Genomic DNA, 18,212 nt, shown 5'->3' with positions numbered 1-18,212 from the left:
CTAAGTAAGGTCCAGATCACCTCAGCTCCTGTGCCCAGCCGCTCCTGACCCATGGCTGGTCACAGAAAGTACAGCCATATCATTTAAGGTTTGGCTCAAAGCTCCCCTCCATCCCTCCTTTCCTGCTCTCCGCACTATCCTTTCTTCTGACACGCCCTTTTTCTGTACAGTTATACACAGGGGGACTTTACTCCCTTCCAGCTGTGAGCTCCCTCAGCTCAAGTCCTTCACTCCGCCCAGCCTTAGCAGGGCCGAAGAGAGGCCGCTCTGCAATCAGTCAGCCTCGCTGCAGCCCTGTGCGGTTGAAGAATCAGGTTCCCCTCAATAGCTGAACCCCACATCTGAATCCTGGGAACCTGTGGATAAACCTGCGATTCTACACGACAAAGGAGGCTCCTACAGCAATACAACCACACGTAGAGACAGCAGAGAGACTATGAACCAAGGGATTTGGGAGGCTTCTAGAAAGCAGCCTTCTCCAGGAAGAACACAGCCCTGCCAACCCATCTTAGAGTTCTGTCTTCCAACTCTGTCTTGCCTTCAAGGCCATCGATTTGCTACATCAGCCATAGCAGACTGATAACACGCCAGTTCAGCCTCTCAGGAGATAGGCAACTTTGGGAAATTGCATGCCTCCACTTCCTCTTGTGTAAAATGGGAGTTATGACAGCAGTGATTATTTTTAGCATTTATTTTTATGCTTATTAATTTATTTATACCGGAGAGGTGGAGGTAAGAGGAGAACCTGCGGGACCTGGTTCTCTCCTTTTACCATGTGGGGTCTTGAGGACGCGTTGCCGGCTGAGGAGGCATTTTGTCATCTAAGATAATAATTATCTCACAGGGTTGTCTGGATTTTAAAAAAAAAAATGCAACGGCAGTACTCAGAAATCACTTAAAACCATATCCAAGACTGAGCATGTTACCTATTACTATAAGAATAACTGGCTGGCTACCATTAACGGCATATCTAAAATGTCACAGCGTCAGGTACCTTAGTGTAAATTCCTAACCACAGCAACTCTTCGTGGGTAATGATTTCCACCCCAGCTTTCGCAATGACAAAACAAACCCAAAGAAATTTACCTGAAGCTCACTCTGGAACTGCAGGCATTTTAAGTTTTGGTGTCCCGCATGTACCCGGGACACTAAAGTTTGCGTTCCTTGCTGGTAGAGGGGTTTGTGCTGCTCAGCTTTGTTTCTTGCGGGAGTGGCAGAGGGAGAGCCAGAGGCTCAGAAGTGCCACCAAGTGCCAGAGGCAGATGCAATCCAGGCGGAGCGCATCTCTCACCCCCCACTGCTTAGGGGCTCAGTCAAGGCTCCCACCTCCCCAGCCAGGTCCTAAGCGGCCTTTGAGCCACATTTTTGGCGCCAGAAGACAGGAACAGCAAGAGAACGAAGTGCTAGAGGATGGGGGACTTGCTCTCTCCCCGCGTCCCGCATAACGGGCCATCTGTTCTGGGCTGAATAAACAAGGAACGGGAAGCAGCGGCAGGCCCCCTACCCCCAGCCCCTGAACTGCACAATGCGCCTTTCTCCAAGAGGACGCCGCCCGGGCGCCTGCAAGCACAGGCCGTCTGAACTCCCCTCCCCCTGGCAGCACAGCAACAGCCACAAAGCGACCCGTGGAAACCGGTGTAGGCTTTTTTTTTTTTTTTTTTTTTAGAAAAAACAAAAAAGAAATCCAACAAAGAGCTGGGCTCAGCACATGGCCAGGGCGGGCGCGCGAGTGTAGCACTCCTTCCCCACCAGCACCTCCCCATCCCCTCACCCCCTAAATCTGGCTTTTGGTCCAGGCGAGGCCAGCTCGAAGGCAGCGCTTGGGGCCCGCCAGCGCCCCCTCCCGGACGGTCCAGGCTCCGGGGCTCGGGCTCCGTCTCGCCCGGGTGCTCGGAGAGCCGGCCACCTTCACTTCCGGTCAGCCAGCTGGTTCTCCAGCTCCTCCAGGCGCTCTGTCAGCTGGACCAGTGGGCAGTTAAGGAAGACTGGCGCTCGGAGACCCCTTCACCTGCCCCTCAGCCTGAGCCTCCAGCCCCAAAGGATATGGTTCTGCGTCAGGCTATCCAGCGCCCCCAGCGTGCGGCCCTGGAACTCCACGAGGCTTTCGCATTCACAGGGACTCCGAAGCTCCGTCCCCGCACTGATGCCCTCCTCTGCAAACAGAGCACCAAGATTGGAGGGAATGAGAAGCCAAAGGAAGCCCATCGGATGTGCCCTTGACCTTCTGATACACCTCCACCGAATAGATAATTAGTATGTACAGGCTTTGGATTTTAGACCTGGCCTGAGACCCAGCAAAGGAGCACAGTCCTGGGAAAAACTCAATCCCTCTAAGTCTTAATTCCCGCATCCCGTAGAATGGGTGTAATGAAAGAAGCTGCCCATTGGTGGTTGTGAGGATTAGGAGAAATTCTCAAACCCCGATGCTCGCTGGGATGACTCCAGAGCGTGCTAGCAGGCGGATTCTGGTTCAAAATGAGGACGCATTTTTAATAAGCTCCTAAACTATGTTGATACCGAAGTCCAAGGGTTTCACAGCCGTTAGAAAGAGTCCAGAGTCATGAGCATTCTCCAAATGAAGACATAACAAACCGCAGAAGCGTTCTGTATCTGTCCTGCACGATTCACTAGCCACAAGCCATCTGGAGCTAGTCAGCACTTGAAATGTGTCTGGCACAGCTGAACTCAGTTTTTATTTTGTTTTTGTTTTCGTTTCGCAATCAGTTGTAATTCATTATACACGTGTATCAACTGAATGCCATACTGCCACACTGCCTAGAAGCTGCCAAGCTCAACCCGTGTGGTAGGTAGTTCAAGTAGACCAGCATTCCTCAAGCTGTGCTCCATGGACAAGCACTGCTAGAACAACCTAGGAATATGTCATAAAGGCAAAGTATCAGCCCCCATCCCAGACCTACTGAGTCCAGACGAAGCCCAGCAATACGCGATTCCATTGATTCCTATGAAAGTAATGTTTAAATTACGGACCCAAGCCAGGCGTGGTGGTGTGCGTCTTTAATTCCAGCACTGAGGAAGCAGAGGCAGGAGGATCTCTGTGAGTCTAAGGCCAATCTGGTCTACATAGTGAGTTCTAGGACAGCCAAGGCTGTGGTTTCTCTGGGTAGAAATATATATATATATATATATATATATATATATATATATATATCTCCAAGTTTATCTCCATACACATTTCAACATCTGAGAGTGGAATACAGATAAACGCTGTTGCCTTTGTTTTCTTAACAGGACATAAAATAATGGTGACTCTTACCAGAGATAGCCATCACTCTAAGTCCATGCCACTCTATTTTTTTAAGTATATGTGTGTATGACACTTGCGTGAGTGCATACCACAGCACTCATGTGGAAATCAGGTAGCAGCCTTTGGGAGTCAGCTCTCTCCTTCCATCTTTTTGAGGCAGGGTCTCTCTGTATTTCTGTCTATGTACGCCCAGGCTAGCTTGACCTGCAAGCTTCCAGCTGCTTCTCGTGTAGGGATGCTGGGTACAGACAGATGTGAGCCATCACATCAGGCTTTTTGTGAATGTACACCAGGACCAAACTCAGGTCGCCAGGCTTGCTTGGCAACTGCTTTTACGTGCTGTGCCATCTCACCAGCTCCCGTTTTTAATATCATGGATAATAAAATAGCACAATTCTTAGCACCGGGCCTTCACATAAAGTTGCTATTATGAGTCAAACTCTCCTCCTCGGCAAACTGCTTGTGACATATTTCTGATGGTCTCATTAACACTCCCAAAATGATCACCTCTGACTTTCGAATGGTAGAAACCGAGGGTCATAGAAGGAAGAGGGTCTGCCTGAGCTTGTATAATTGGCCAGTGGAGAGCCTTAACCACAGAGCCCCAACTTGCCTCAGAAATCTAAAGCTGGCGGTAACTTCAGCATCCTTCCTCTTACAGAAGTGGGTACGGTAGGAGGTGGGGGGTGTTAAGAGAGTTAGCCAGAGTCCATTGTAGATGAAAGAGTCAGGACAGGAAGGGTTAATTGTTAGAGTTGGGGGTGGGGCAGGAAGCATATTCAACTACAGATCCTCTGCTCTGCACAGCCCTGCTGGCCTACCTCCATGGGCAGTGCCTGGCACACTGTAGGCCTGTGCTAGAATCTAAAGACCCAGTGGACAAAATCAAGCCCCACCCCCAAGGAACTCTGTCCCCTATAAGGTCCAGCTGTACACACATACACACAGGCATATCTTGATCCTCCCCCCCAAGACCAGATGTGTTACAGCAATGGCCTTTTTGGCCTATGTCCCCCAGAAAGCACAAGCCACCGTGTTAGAACCCTGTCTCATTACTCTCCAAGTCCATTAAGTTGAATCCCAACAAGTTGGGAGGGCTATATTTGGTTCCACTGATGAATGCTAAATTTGGCTTTCTTTTTTTTTTTTTTTTTTTTTTTAAGTTTCCTCTCAGGTTGGAGCGATGGCTCAGTTTAAGAGCACTGGCCACTCTTCCGGAGGACCCGGGTTCAATGCCCAGTACCCACATGGTGGTTCGCAACCATTTGTAGCTCCAGTCCCAAAGGATCTGGCCTCCACAGGCACCAGGCACATACTGTGCTACGCAGACACACGTGCAGGCAAACGATGTACATAAAATACAATAAAAAAATTTTTTTTAAATAATAAAGCTGTCTCCAATTATTCCAGACACTGCTAATTTGAGGGACAGATCCAGAGAGTCATTGTCTCTGTCGTACACACTTGAGGGTCTGATCCACTGTCTGGGGCTGCGCTTTTGACTAGCTACGGTAAAGTGGCACACCCGCTCTGGTCCGGGCGTTAAATAAATACCAAGCTCGGTGAAGACAGCCATAGCTGCTGATGTGCTGAGGACCAGGGTTATCTATTGGAGGCTAGGTGACAAAGACCACAGAAGCCCCAGGGAGAGAGGAGCTCACCCGGGCAAATGCTGCCCTTGAGATTCTCCAGCAGGTGCGTCATGGTGCTGAAGTCCGGAGAGTAGGACACGTGCAGCTCCGACGGTTCTGATGCGATCTCACGCAGCTCTTCCTCCACGGCCTTGCCCACGCCCACAGCATACATGACGATGCCTATAGGGCCCAGGCACTCAAGAGAGAGCCCCGAGGCTCTCCGGAAAACTGCTTCCCCGCCTCCACTCCAACCCCACACGGGCCCATCCCCTGTCAAACCGACCTTCTTCCTTGGCGCGAGCTGCCCACACTGAAATGTCATCCTGAGAGCGACCATCAGTGAACACCAGGCCCACGCGAGGCACGTTGAGGTCGCGAGGCCGCGCGCCCTGCGCCTCTGAGAAGCTGTGCTCCACCATGTGCCGAAGGGCCAGCCCTGTCATGGTGCCGCGCTCCATGTACTCCACGGCCAGGACCGCCTGCTTCACCTCAGCTGCGGTGCCATAGCGGCCCAGAGGGAACTCGGTGCGCACCCGGCTGGAGAACTGCACCAGGCCGACACGTGTGCCCTCTGGGGACACATCAAGGAAGTCCACGATCTGGTTCACGAAGCGCTTCACCAGCTCGAAGTTCTGCGGACGCACACTCTTGGAGCCATCCACCAGGAGAACAAGATCCACGTGGCCCTCCCGGCACCCTGCCAAGGAGAAGGCTTGGATGTAGGGGTCAGGTCTTTGCCCAGGAGCACCACATACCCATCCGGGTGTTCATGGCCAATATTGATTATAGGACTCATACCAGTTATGTGTCCTGGTTGTCTGTGCCCAGTCACCATTATCAGAATCACCATCCTCTTTTTTATGATAGCTTTGATGATTACGTGCTTAGCACCAACCAGATGCTCTGTTAAAAACCTTTTTTTCCCCCCAAGACAAGGTTTCTCTGTGTATCCTTGGCTGTCCTGGAACTCAGGGATCAAAGGCATGCGCCACCACCACCCGGTTCATTTTTTAAACAACCAACAGCAACAATACCACAATAGCTAGCTAGCATTCACTGATGGCATAGTGTGTACCTGTCACAGTTCTAAGCATCATATCAGTATTAACAACAATGGCAAAAACACCATTCATTGATGTTTATGCCATGCCCGACACTGAAACAAGCGCTTCATACATTTTCTCCTTGAGGGTTGTCCCTGTTTTCTATAAAATAGGTTCTGAAGGATAAAGTGATTTGCTTCCAGTTAATAGTGGCAGAGCCTGAAGCAGATGCTGAGGCTCATAGCCAAGCTTCTGGCAGAGTGCAGGGGATGTTATGAAAGAAGGGGGAGACAGAAAGACCTGGAGGGGACAGGAGTTCCACAAGGAGAACCAAAAATTCTGGGCCCAGGGGTCTTTTCTGAGACTGATACTCCAACCGAGGACCATTCATGGAGATAACCTAGAATCCCTGCACAGATGTAGCCCGTAGCAGCTCAGTCTCCAAGTGGATTCCCTATTAATGGGAACAGAGACTGTCTCTGACATGAACTCAGTGGCTGGCTCTTTGATCACCTCTCCCTGAGGGGTAGGGGGTAAAGCCTTACCAGGCAACAGAGGAAGACAATGCAACCATTCCTGATGAGACCTGATAGACTAAGGTCAGATGGAAGGGGAGGAGGACCTCCCCTATCAGTGGACTGGGGCAAGGGCATGGGAAGAGAAGAGGGAGGGAGGGAAGGAGGGAGGGGACAAGGGAGGGGGCTACAGCTGGGATACAAAGTGAATAAATTGTAATAAATTAAAAAAATTTAAGTAAAAAAAAAAAAGAAATCACACACACACACACACACACACACAATAGTAGCAGAGCCAAGATTGGAAGCCAGGATTATCTAAACCACAAACTGCTGGACCTGATCATTACAACACTGCCTCCTTTGTTCTGACCCGGGGACTTCAGGAGGACCAGAAGGGGGTTCAACAACAAAGAAAATGATCCAAGAGCTCAGGACAGAATGAAGCAAGGCAGGCATGCCATCTGTCACAGTTAAGGAAAGTGCAATGTGAGAGGGCGGTGAGGAAGCCCTAGACAGGGATAAATTTCCCCCCAGCCCTTTGCAGTTGAAGAAAGCTGAATGAAGTTAGTGAGGTTCAATTTAGTCTTTGATTTGGATTAAATAACTGTGTGATTCAAAATGCATATACCAGAACCCTTTACCCTTATGAAATCATCTTTGGGAGGAAATTGGGATTAGATGCAGACATGAGGGTCAAGCCTTCATGAATGCAATTAATGTCCTCACAAGAGTTTCTAGAGAGCCTGCTTCGTCCATCCATGCATCAAGGGAGAACACAGAGAAAACTATCCCATATAAGCCAGGAAGCAGGGCCTCACTGGATACCGTATCTGCCAGCATCTTGGTCTTAGCCTTTCCAGAACTGAGAAATGAACATGTAAGACACTGTTGTGGTTTAGATATGGTGTGATAGCCCAAGAGTCCCTGTGCTAGAAGCTTGGTCCCCAGTGTGACAGGACTGAGAGATGACAGACCTGGGGGTCTCATGGTCTTTCCATCACCTGGCATAAGTAGCTTAATGGTGGAAGGATCTGTCTTAGCTCAGGACTTTGGAGATTTTGGTCCATGGCTGTCTGGCTCTGTTGCTTTTGGCCTGGGGTGGGCTGGACATGAGGACAGCAGCGGAATGGCGGAGGAAAGCAACATCCTTCATTACAGAAGGAAACAGAAACATACAGGAAGGGGCCAAAGCAAGGCAGTCTTCAAACAGGATGTGGTGGTGCATGCCTGATATCTCAGCACTTGGGAGACTGAGACAGGAGGACTTCTGTGAGCCAACCTTTGGTACTTATTGAGCTCAAGGCCAGGCTGGAATCTAAACCTCACTCCTCAGGAGCTGGAAATGTAGCTCAGTTGGTAGGGTGGTTGCCTAGCATGTACCAAGTCCTGAGTTAGAGCCCCAAACCACAGAAAATGAAGCATGGTAACACTTGGAGGCAGTAGGATTAGGAAGCTCAAGGTCATTATCAGTTTTATAGCTAGCAGATGGCCAGCCTGGGCTATGTAAAACCCTGTCTCAAAAGAAGAAAAAAAAAGACACCCCCAAGTGGCTCATTTCTTCAATCTGGGGCCCATCCTCTACAGCTCCACCTCCCCAAAGCCTAAAAATTTCCTCCCATGTTTAAATATCCTTGGGTTAATTAATTAATAATTAATGATCCAATCATTTCCCAGAAGCTCAGGCTATGAATTTTTGCATGAAAGACCAAGCCCTTGATGCATGAGCCTTGAGAAGGAGCACTTTATATCCAAACCATAACAGGCCTTCTGGGAGATAATTAGGTCATGGAACACCAGCCTAGGAAGAAATTAATGCCTGTATCAAAAGACTGAGTGGGTCTCGAGAGACTAGATTAATGACCTTGCCAATGAATGGTTACAAAGGATGGCCACCTCCTGTATCTGATCCCTTACACACACACACTCTTCACTCTTAGGGGGCCCTCTCTTGTCCAGTGCCCACCACCAGTCCTGAGATGTTGAGATTGACTGTGTTCGGATCTCCAGATTGTGAGCCCACACACGCTCTGTTCTTTACAAACCACCCAGCTCTGAGCATTTTCCTTAGAGCAACACACAACAGTACTATGACATAGCAACCCGAATGGACTAATACAGTCTTGAAGGACGACTGTGAATTTGCCAAGGCAAGAAGGGGCACATTAGAAAGTTGACAGCAGCGTGTTCAAAGGAATGGGAGCTGGGAAGGTCATGACCCATTCACAAAGGGTCAGGCCATTGTGACTAAAATGTTCAAATGTGGCAAGAGGTGGGCATAAGAGTCAGCTGAAGCCAGACTGAAATGAGCTTAAGTGATGGTTTCAAAAGTGACCGCAGCCCGTGACAAAAAATGAAAAGAAGAAGAAGAATATATCATGGTGGGTTTCACATGCTTGCATGTAACTAAACTTCCGATTCGTGAAGCAATACTTACTTTCCTAAGTTCGGGAAACTATTTTCTCTTCTTTTCCTTAAATGCTGGTTGTAACCCACTAATTTGGTTTCATTACCCATTAATGTGGTTGTGACCAGCACTGGAAAACCTCAAGAGGGAGGCACTTGATCTTTATTTTGTAGACACTGGTGAGCCACAAAAGGATTTTGAGTGAAGGAGGAATGCGATCAGATACGGATTTTGAAATCAGTCTTGCAACAGGGTAGAACAAAAGCTGCTTGGAACAGAAGCTGGACGTAAGCATGTTCCCAACATACGCACATCCACACCAAGTCTTTGAGACTGTAACAGGGGCATGATGGGGTTCCGACTGCCGGCAATGGGGCAGGGGCAGACCCTCCACCTATAACTCACGGTCACAGCTTCTGCCATCAGCCCGAAGTCGCCTCCCCTCAGGGCACAGGCATCGGAAGGAAAGGCCCTCACTCACACACTGGAACTCACAGCCATGGTCCACACCATTGCAGAGGTCCCTGACTTAAAGGAGACACCAAGTAGGACCCAGGTTAGACCCCAGCAGCCAGAATCCCTTACTATTTCCCACAAACGTGAGAGACACCGCCTCACCCCGGCAGCTTCTCCCGTCAGGCAGCAGGTCGTGGCCCTCTCTGCAGCGGCACTGTGGCCCCACTGGGGTGCTCACACACTCGTGCTGGCAGCTGTGGTTTCCAAAGCTGCAGTAGTCAAGGGCTGAAGGAAGGAAGACATGGCGAGGTGTCAGTTCTGAGCGTAGCCATCAGGGCCCTCAGTCTAGAACGCTCACAGGAGGAGTGGGGGTGAAGTGGGGAACGGGGGCTTCCTTACCCCTGCAGCTCCTCCGGTCCTGCTGGAGTGCAAAGCCAGCTCGACAGCGACAGAAATAAGAGTCCACGGAGTTGACGCAGAGGTGTTGGCAACCATGGGTTCCTTCAGCACAGAGGTCGATGGCTGGGAGGAGGATGAAGACAGCCTTTGCCCGGGGCTGGGTTTCACAGCCTAGCCATACAGGCCCCTGAGGAGCTCTTTAAGAAAACCCAGGCTGAGGATGCTCAGTCTCTGAAGCGTCTGCCCCACAAGCATGAGGACCTGAGTTTGAATCCCCCGCATCCCTCCCTATAAAAGCCAAGGGCAGTAGCCCTAGCCCTAGCTCTGAGATAGGCAGAGATGGGCAGATCTCCAAAGATGGCAGGCTAGCCACACCAGCCAGCTGGTGAGCTCCGGATCCAGTGAGAGTATTCCAGGGGATGGCGCCATAGGTAGCATAGATTGCCTGAGTTCAATCCCCAAAACCCATTTAAAGGCGGAGGAAGGGAATCAATTCCACAGAGTTGTCCCCTGACCTGCACATGAGACATGTGACGGGCACACACCTGCACTCACGGGTCACACATGCACACCAATAATAAATAAAACTGTTAGATAACAGTAAGGTGGGGAGTCGTAGAGAAAGATGCTTGACCCTGACCTCTGGCCTCCACAGGTATTCGAATTCACATGCATGCACCGTTTTATTTTATTTTATTATTTTATTTTATTGATTAAAAAATGGTAACACCATCCTTTGCCCCTTCAGTCACAGTTAATTACTCTGGTGCGCTACCCAGACATCTGTAAGTTTAAGTCTTCTTTCTACGGGGTCAAGTGACTTTTCCAGTTCAAGCCTTGGACACATGCCAGAGCCAAAAGTCCCCCTGCTGAGCTGGGCATGTGGAGGAGAGCCCACACACACACACGCACAAGCTCACAGGCCGACAGGCAAGTGGGAGGAACGGCAGCTTCACCGGAGTGAGCTTTTCCCTGTCTGCGAAGTGGGAGCAGGGCAGGGAAAAGCAGTTGCTGTTCACTGCTTCCTCCTGAGGAGGCAGGAGGGAGGCCTGCTGCTGCTGGATGGAGCATCTTGAAGGTTTGGATATGTGAGGATGGCCTAGACCTGAACTGAGGGCAGTTGTGAGAAACTGGGGATCCTGGAAAGGAGGCTGCCGCGGTGGAGAGGGGAAAAGAAACATAACAGATAGGGTGAAGTTGCGCAGCCCTGTGGCTAGAGATGGCAATGGGAAAGCCCCTGTAACGGGACAATTGAGGGTTTCCAGGAACAAGGGCATATCTAATAGCAACTACAAGCAATTTTTTCCTTTGTATGTCTGACTTTTATGTTAATCAGATCCCTGCCCTTTTCTACCTTTAACAAAATGGACACATGTATGCATACATATGAAAGCACCGCCTCTGTGCACACGTGTACACCCAAACACTGTAACAAGGTGGCCATGTGGGACTGAAAAAAAGAAGGAAAGATCATGAGAAAAGAATGCAGCAAGGTGAGGCGTGATGGGTGTATCAGTTATCTCAGTACTCTGAAGGTTAAGGCAGGAGGATCACGAATTTGAGGCCAGCATGAGACACACAGAAAGTGAAGAGGGGGGAAGAGGGGAGGGGAGGGGGAAAGAGGGGGGGAAAAGAAAGGGGAGGAAAGAGCAAGGGAGAAGAGAGGAGGGGAGGAGAGAAAAGGGGAGGGGAAGGGAGAGAAGAGAAAAGAAAAACAGAAAAGACAAATAAGGGAAAGAGGGAAGGAAAGAGAAGGGAGGGAAAGTGAACAGAAGACCAGAACAAGCCACAGCTACCATAAAGGATTTTCCAGATATATCTTAGGAAAAGATTTAATATCTACAGTAATCAAATGGGGGTGCACACCAAGCCATTTTAAGTTTGACTTTTAAATGTTTATTTATTTATATGTATATGTGTCTATGTGAGTGTGCTGGTATACACAACTGTTTATGCACTCAGACCAGAGAAAGATGCTGGATGTCTTCGTCAACGCTCTCCACCTCTTCCTTTGAGGCAGGATCTCTCCCTCGACCTGGAGCTCCTATATCCTTGCTGCTGAAAACCAGCAAGCCCCAGGGATTTTCCTGTCTCTGCCTACCTCAGAACCGGAGTTGCAGGCGTTTGCCAGATGTCTGCCTGGCTCATGAGTGCGGGGATCCAGATTCCAGTCTTCATGCTAGTATAGCAAGGGCTCTTAATCACTGAGGCATTTCTCCCGCCCTCCCCCTCAGCCTCTGCAATTTTCCAAACATGAGAAGACCCAGGTGGCACCTGAGTTGTTGGGATCACGTGACCAAGCTAAAATGGTGGAGCCGGTTTCTGTGAATGTGTAGACGGCTCCTAGCACACGGTCTTGAATAACTAGCACTCCGTGAGTGGTAGGAAACACAGTCACAGGAACGGAGCCATAGCTGCCTCAACAAGAAAAACCCAGTTACTCATCTAAGCTAGACATGACGCATCACAGCCTTTCAGAAGATTGAAAAAAAAAGAAAAAGGTTTGCACAGAGAAGGCACCACAGGGCAGGCTGAAGTGCAGAGGTAAGAATGAAGACGGTCAAGACTCCTAGTTCTTGTTCACCAAAGATCTGTGAGGCCTGTTGTTAGTATGCCCTGCTTCTGTGGCTTAGAAGGTAAACGGGGTGCACTTTTACCTCCCAAGAACTTGCCAAACCGTTGTGCTGCTGGGACTCCAAAGAAGGTTCGGGAATAGTGGGGGAGCGGGGCGGGGGGGGGGGGCAGCTCACCCAGACAGTTCTTGTTATCCGGTGCTAATTTGTAGCCAGAGTTGCAAGCGCAGTAGAATGTTCCCGGGGCGTTGACACACAGGTGTTGGCAGCCATGATCCAACTCGGCACACGGGTCCTTCCCTGAGGACACAGCCGGAGAGAATCAGCAGCCAGCAGATGGCGGGCGGAAGCATCCCAGGAGGAGGCTGAATAGTATGATGGTGGTGGAGTCTGAGGCAAACACCACCCCAAGTACGGACTTAGGCAGAACACGGATTGGCTTCTTCGAGAGAGCCAGGCCAGGAGAGGGGGTTAGGGAAAGAGCAGTAGTCCCCTTGACCAGTCTCAGCAAAGGGCTGTGGACTGCAGGGAGGGGGCGGGGGTAGAAGGGAACCACGCAAAGGTCTGGGTCAAACAGGAAAAAGAAGAGGACTCACAGGAGATGAAGTAATTCAACGTGTGAATACAAAGCCAGCGCAGCAGCGCGCGCCCTGTAAATCTCGGGGCTTGGGAGGTGATAACTCAGGAGGAGGAGTTCAAGGTCAGCCTCACCTAAATCGACTCCAGATCTAGGTTACAAGAAATCTAGCCACACACACACACACACACACACACACACACACACCATACTCGGGTGGGTGGGCCATGACTCCTGACAGACAATACTCTCGATTTTGAGGGTCGGTAATTGTTGTTGAAAAGACGTTTGGTGTTGGAGTTTGACATTTAACTCGTGACACAGGAGACGCAGCCCCTGACCACAGCAGGACGGGCTGCTGAGTGTTGGGGGTCGAACCTGGAAAGTGATATCCCTCCCTGCAAGCAGGGACAGGGCTGCAGGACCCGGAGGACTGCGCAGGGGCCACCCGGATAGGGAGGGGGCGCCTGCGACGGTGCAAACCGGATGAACAATCCGCAAAGCCGAAGCCGCGCTAACTCACCGCACAGCCGGCCCTGGAACTGCAGGCCAAACTCCTGGATGAGATCGAAGGACTCCACCAAGAAGACGTGCTGGTCCAGCGGCGGAGAAGCCATGGCCCGCAGGGAGCCCACGTCGGCCCGCTGCACGCCGACCGCGTAGATCTCGATGCCGCGGGCGCGCGCCTGCGCGGCCACTTCGGCCACTCGGTCTTGAGGCCGCCCGTCGGTCACGATGACCAAGACCCGTGGCACTCGTTCCTCGGGCGGGCGGGCGCCCTCGGCCACGCTGAAGGCCACGTTCATGGCATACTGGATCGCCAGCCCGGTCATGGTGCCCTGCGCCAGAGGCACCACGGCGTGGATGGCGCGCTCCATGTCCTCGCGCCGCGAGAAGGCGCCCAGGGGGAACACGCTCTGCACTTGGCTAGAGTACTGGATTACGCCAACACGCGTGGCGTTCGGCCCAACGTCCAGGCTGTGGAGGAGGCCCACTAGGAACTGCCTCATGGTCTCGAACTCGTAGGGGCGCACGCTGCGGGAGCTATCAATGACCAACACCAAATCCAGCGGCCCAGCATAGCACCTAGGACCTGCGGGGAGATGGGGAAGGTCTCTCCAGGGTCAGCTAACGCTGTTAGCTCAGAAAAGGCCAGAAGAAATGCTGTTATCCGAAGGGAACATCACCCTGCATATCACTAAGCTGACAAACACGCCTTGGATACAGTTGCTCATCCATCATATGGGGGACCTGAGCCAGAAAATCACACAAGTTCCCTGAAATACAGTCTGGGAGCTGTTCTTAATCTGTGCTATACATTGAGGAGTGAGCAGAGAGATGCGCAATCTCAAATGCCTACACGGACCAGCCAGGCGACTGTGCCTATGATATATCCATACGTTTCCCTGTATCCCTGCTAACATGGGTTGTCCCAGGAAGCAGGTCCTTGAGTATTTTTCTTTTTTTCAAGAAAATTCTCAAGTAGGGGTTTTCAGGTGAACTCTTCTGGTTTTCTCGTGGTTTCGATATGCTTCGGTAAAATTCAACACCGTATGAGCAGTTCTGCATGAGCACAAAACTATGTCACATGACTGCGTGTGAGCAAACAACCAGGGGGGGTGAAGTGAGGAGCCAAATCCAGCCCAGAGGGTTCCACAGCCCTCGCTCGTCCTTCCCTCGGCCCTGCTGGCTCATGGTTGCAGGAGAAACTGCTTCTCTCCCCTCCTCCCACAGGGATGGCTGGGCCCCAGCTCACCTGCAGCCTCGAGCTGGGTTTCCCAGGGCTGGAGAAAGAGCAGCAGCAGAGGCAGCGGCCAGCAAAGAAGGCCTCTCATGGTGCTTGCAGGATGAAGAAGCAAAGCGTCGCAGCCTGCAGGTGGGAAGGGCGTTACTAAAGCAACAGTTTTGACTGCACTTTTATTTCAGGGGATGCACACTTGGTTTTTGTGTGTGTGTTCAAAACATCTTGCCAGGCATAGTTTACACACTCAGGAGGCAGAGGCAAGCAGATCTCTGCGCGTTTGAGGCCATTCTGGTGTGCAGTTAGTCAGTCCCAGGCCAACCAGGGCTACACAGTGATACCCTGTTCCAAAACAAAACAAAAAGTCTCTTGATGACTTTTTAATGTTGCCACATTGAGATTGCTGAAATTCATGGGGGGAGGGCGTCTTTGTTTGTTTGTTTTTTTGTTTTTTTTAAAGCATTTTGCAGAACTACAGGGCACCAAGTAAATAAAGAGTAGATAAAAACGCATAACGCCTTTCTAAAAAGATGTAATATGTATGCATATATTTTTACTGTGTGTGTATGTACACACAGAGGGCAGTTCGCTGAAGGCAGTTCTCTCCTCCCACTGTGTAGGTCCCAGGATTAGACAGGACTGAACTCCAGTGGTCAGTCCTGGCAGCAAGCGCCTTTACCCACTGAGCCATCCTGCCGGTCCCGAAAAAAAAAAAAAAAAAAAAAAAAAACCTTTTCTAAATACCAGGTACAGTGTTAAATGCGCTCATTCGTTGTGGCCTTAACCCTCTACGCAGTTCTGTCACTTAAAGCTGTTGTTGGCGCTGTTATACCTATCCAGAAACAGAGGCTGAAAGAAATTAAATGCTTCTGGCCACGAAAGTGGCTGCGCCTGAGCTAGAATCCTGCCTAACTGGTGTGTGAGTCGGCTAAGGTGCCCCATTACTCTCTTCTTCTGCAGACAGAAGCCATTCCCCACCTTCTCCCCCCAGCCTTTCCCCCGTCCCTCCTGAGAAGAGCAGCTCTGTAGGGGTCTTGGGTCTCAGTGGTAGGCCACTGAGTGGGGCCTTGCACAAGGGACGCCTCCGCGGCTGTTACTCGGCTGCTCTTAGGAGAGGCCGCCAGGGGGCGCCCGCTGGGCCTGGCGTCTCCTGCCGTGGGAAGCCCACATCTGCCCAGCAGGTGTTCCTGCCCAGAGCAAACAGGCAGCTGGGAGTCCCGGGACCTTGGAGATAAGGTTTGCACGAGATATAGCCAGGGCGAGGATCAGGGGTCAGAGGTGTGAAGGGTATCGAAGACGGTGGCACTAGACGTGTCCAGAGAGCAGCATCGAGAGGGCAGCCGGGGCCTCGACGAGCGGCCATGGATCCGGTGGGGACAACAGGTGAGCCTTCCCCCTCTGGTGTAGCCTAACGGGGTCCCCTGAGAACCACGAAGGACGGACACACACACGCACGCGTGCCCGCGCACACACGCACACAGAGACACCGGTGGAAAATTTGGGGCTCCAGGCGCAGATCTAAACCTAGGCCCCCACTCTTCGCCCAGAGCCTCCTGGTTTCGTTGCACCTAGGAATTGGAGCTTTTCTTCCGTTCCCTACCCCACCCCCGCACGGCAGGCTGAGCCTGCTCCATCCATTTTTTCTGTCGCTGCTTCTTGGCAGGACGGGCCAGCGCCCCCTAACCCACCTCCGCCCCGCCCCCAGTTCCTTGAATGAGCCCATTCTGAGCGAGGCCAGTGCGCGCCTCCGGCTCCAGACCGCCTTCCCATCCAGGATTCTTCTCCCTTCTGGCTTTCCAGGCAGGGTGGAAGAGCAAAAATCCCTCTGGCAGGGTCTGTCGCGGTAAGGTGGCTGAGCTAGCTGACGGTGCCAGCTGCTTGCTGGTGGAGGTAGGAGGTCGGAGATGCCTTCTCTAGAGAGAGCCACAGCTGAGGCAGCGGCCGGGGGAGCATCTGCGGCCTTTGAGAGTCAGTGTCGGCGCTTGACTAAGGTCCCCCTTAATTCTGTTCTTGGCCTAAGCCAACATGCACTTCGGCATCCCCTCACTTTCACCAGGGGAATTTTGGAAAATCCAAGTAGCAGCCACCGTCTCAACTTCAGCCTTCCCAAACCCGCCATTCCACGGAGGAAAGTCGGTCCGGGGAGGGCAAAGGGAGTCATCCCCCAAGCGCTTGCTTTGAAGTGCTGGCCCACGAGACTGACGCTGGAATCCTAGATCTAAAGAGTCAGTCCTGGCCTTGAAGAGAAAGTTTCTCGGATGCCCTCAGGGTAGGGAAAGTGCCTTCCCGGGGAACTCCTCTGTGAGTTCAAGAGCTGATCCGGAATGGACCCTTTGGGAAGGTGCCAGAACATAGAGGGAGGAGATTAAGGCGGGGGGGGGGGCTATATTTAGTCGGCCTTGCGGGGGGGGGGTGATCGGAAAAGGTACTGCAGGTTAGACATGGACCCGTAGGCTGGTAAGTATTGTCCCCCTTATGGGTTTCGCGCTGGCTTCCCTGCAGACCCCTCGATGCCCCCGGGCCCTCTGACTCACCTGAGCCTGCCGGGCAGCTCAGAGGAGCGGCAACAGAGCGACGGGCCGAGCCTCCTGGGCTTTTGGACCAGGTAACTGCAGCTTGGGCAGCTCGCCCTGGGTGGGGAATGCCAGACAGCTAGAGCGAGCCCAGGCGGCAGCTGCATTTAACCTGGAGCGGGAGGACGGGGAGGGGGAGCGCGGGCTGCGACCCCTCCCACTGGCAGGGCGAGATCTCCCCCTTCCTCTGGGCAGCCGGGCCCCGCGAGCGCGGCGCCCCCTTCTCCCGCCACTCTCAGAGCTGCAGGCTCGAGCTGCGGCCCGGAATTCGGGCGGCGACACTCCCGGCAGCCGGAATGCTCTGGAATCCTACACGAGACACTTCCCAGAGGAGAGCCCCAAGAGGCGGAGCGGCTGGCCGCCGCCTGCCCGCCTGCCTGGCCTAGCTGGGCTTCCGAGGACGCGCCCGACTCTTGCCCTCCGCCGTACCTTCCAGGAGTGATGAAAGGCCGAGATTCGGTCCTGCTGTGAGGAGGGTAAAAGGCCTCAGAAGGACAGCCTTCAGGGCCCAAATTTGCCAAAAATCTCCCCCCACGGACCCGTTTTCCTGCTCCGTTTGACGGTACAAGCTTTGAGAGAGCCCATCCTCACCTCTTAAACTCTCTCAGACTCACAAACAACAGACCCCAGAGAGCTGACTTGGCTCACCCTGAAAGCCCAATGTCTCCATCCCCTACATTCAAAGAAATGAACTCTCCACCCTGCGGAACATTGGGCGTCAGAAAGACTCAGATCCACACCCATCCTGGTAACATGGTTTGGGGCCCCATTCACACCTCTAGGCTTGAGGCTGTGCTCGGGACCTAGAGCCTGCAAAGGCTCTTTCCCTCATGTATTCCTATGGAATGAGGGCTTAATGACCATTTCCACAAAGCCCACCTCCATCTGAAAACCCAGTGTAGGGCTTTTAAACACAGCACATCTGCCACTATGACCCCAGACTACAACAGCCAGGGGGTCACACCCACAGCCACGTGGTGAGCCTGGCAGGCTCTGGGCAGGCTTCTTGGAACTCAGTGTTTTAGCCCA

The 18,212-nt window shown here is 52.1% G+C and overlaps 2 protein-coding genes across 4 annotated transcripts in view; one reads left to right on the top strand and one right to left on the bottom strand.

The window, feature by feature from the left end:
* Nucleotides 1-1,701: 1,701 nt before the first annotated feature.
* Matn4 (matrilin 4) lies at nt 1,702-17,639 on the bottom strand. The gene is made up of 11 exons (XM_060382859.1): nt 17,145-17,639; nt 14,626-14,739; nt 13,393-13,962; nt 12,470-12,592; nt 9,720-9,842; nt 9,483-9,605; nt 9,270-9,392; nt 5,183-5,596; nt 4,927-5,079; nt 2,047-2,153; nt 1,702-1,968 (listed from the first exon to the last, which is right to left on the bottom strand). The coding sequence occupies exons 2-11, from the start codon at nt 14,702-14,704 to the stop codon at nt 1,909-1,911; spliced, it is 1,875 nt and encodes a 624-aa protein (XP_060238842.1). The 5' UTR covers nt 14,705-14,739; nt 17,145-17,639; the 3' UTR covers nt 1,702-1,908.
* Nucleotides 15,759-18,212, top strand: part of Rbpjl (recombination signal binding protein for immunoglobulin kappa J region like) — a 20,356-nt gene continuing 17,902 nt past the window's right edge. For all 3 annotated transcript variants that reach the window (XM_060382861.1, XM_021660466.2, XM_060382860.1), the window contains exons 1-2: nt 15,759-15,993; nt 17,113-17,215. In XM_060382861.1, the coding sequence (XP_060238844.1) occupies nt 15,972-15,993; nt 17,113-17,215 (125 nt within the window). In that variant the 5' untranslated portion in view covers nt 15,759-15,971. The remainder of the gene's footprint in view (nt 15,994-17,112; nt 17,216-18,212) is intronic.

Source organism: Meriones unguiculatus, chromosome 4 (assembly GCF_030254825.1).
Source record: "Meriones unguiculatus strain TT.TT164.6M chromosome 4, Bangor_MerUng_6.1, whole genome shotgun sequence".
NCBI lineage: Eukaryota > Metazoa > Chordata > Mammalia > Rodentia > Muridae > Meriones > Meriones unguiculatus.
The sequence above is the reverse complement of the archived record's forward strand: the minus strand, read 5'-3'. Positions and strand labels throughout refer to the sequence as shown.

Coding starts and splice junctions, on each gene's coding strand:
- Matn4 (XM_060382859.1), bottom strand. CDS start 14,704: ATGAGAGGCCTTCTTTGCTGGCCGCTGCCTCTGCTGCTGCTCTTTCTC. Junction 9,843..12,469: donor GGATAACAAGAACTGTCTGG/GTGAGCTGCCCC, acceptor TCCTCCTCCCAG/CCATCGACCTCTGTGCTGAA. Junction 5,080..5,182: donor AGCTCGCGCCAAGGAAGAAG/GTCGGTTTGACA, acceptor TGGGCCCTATAG/GCATCGTCATGTATGCTGTG.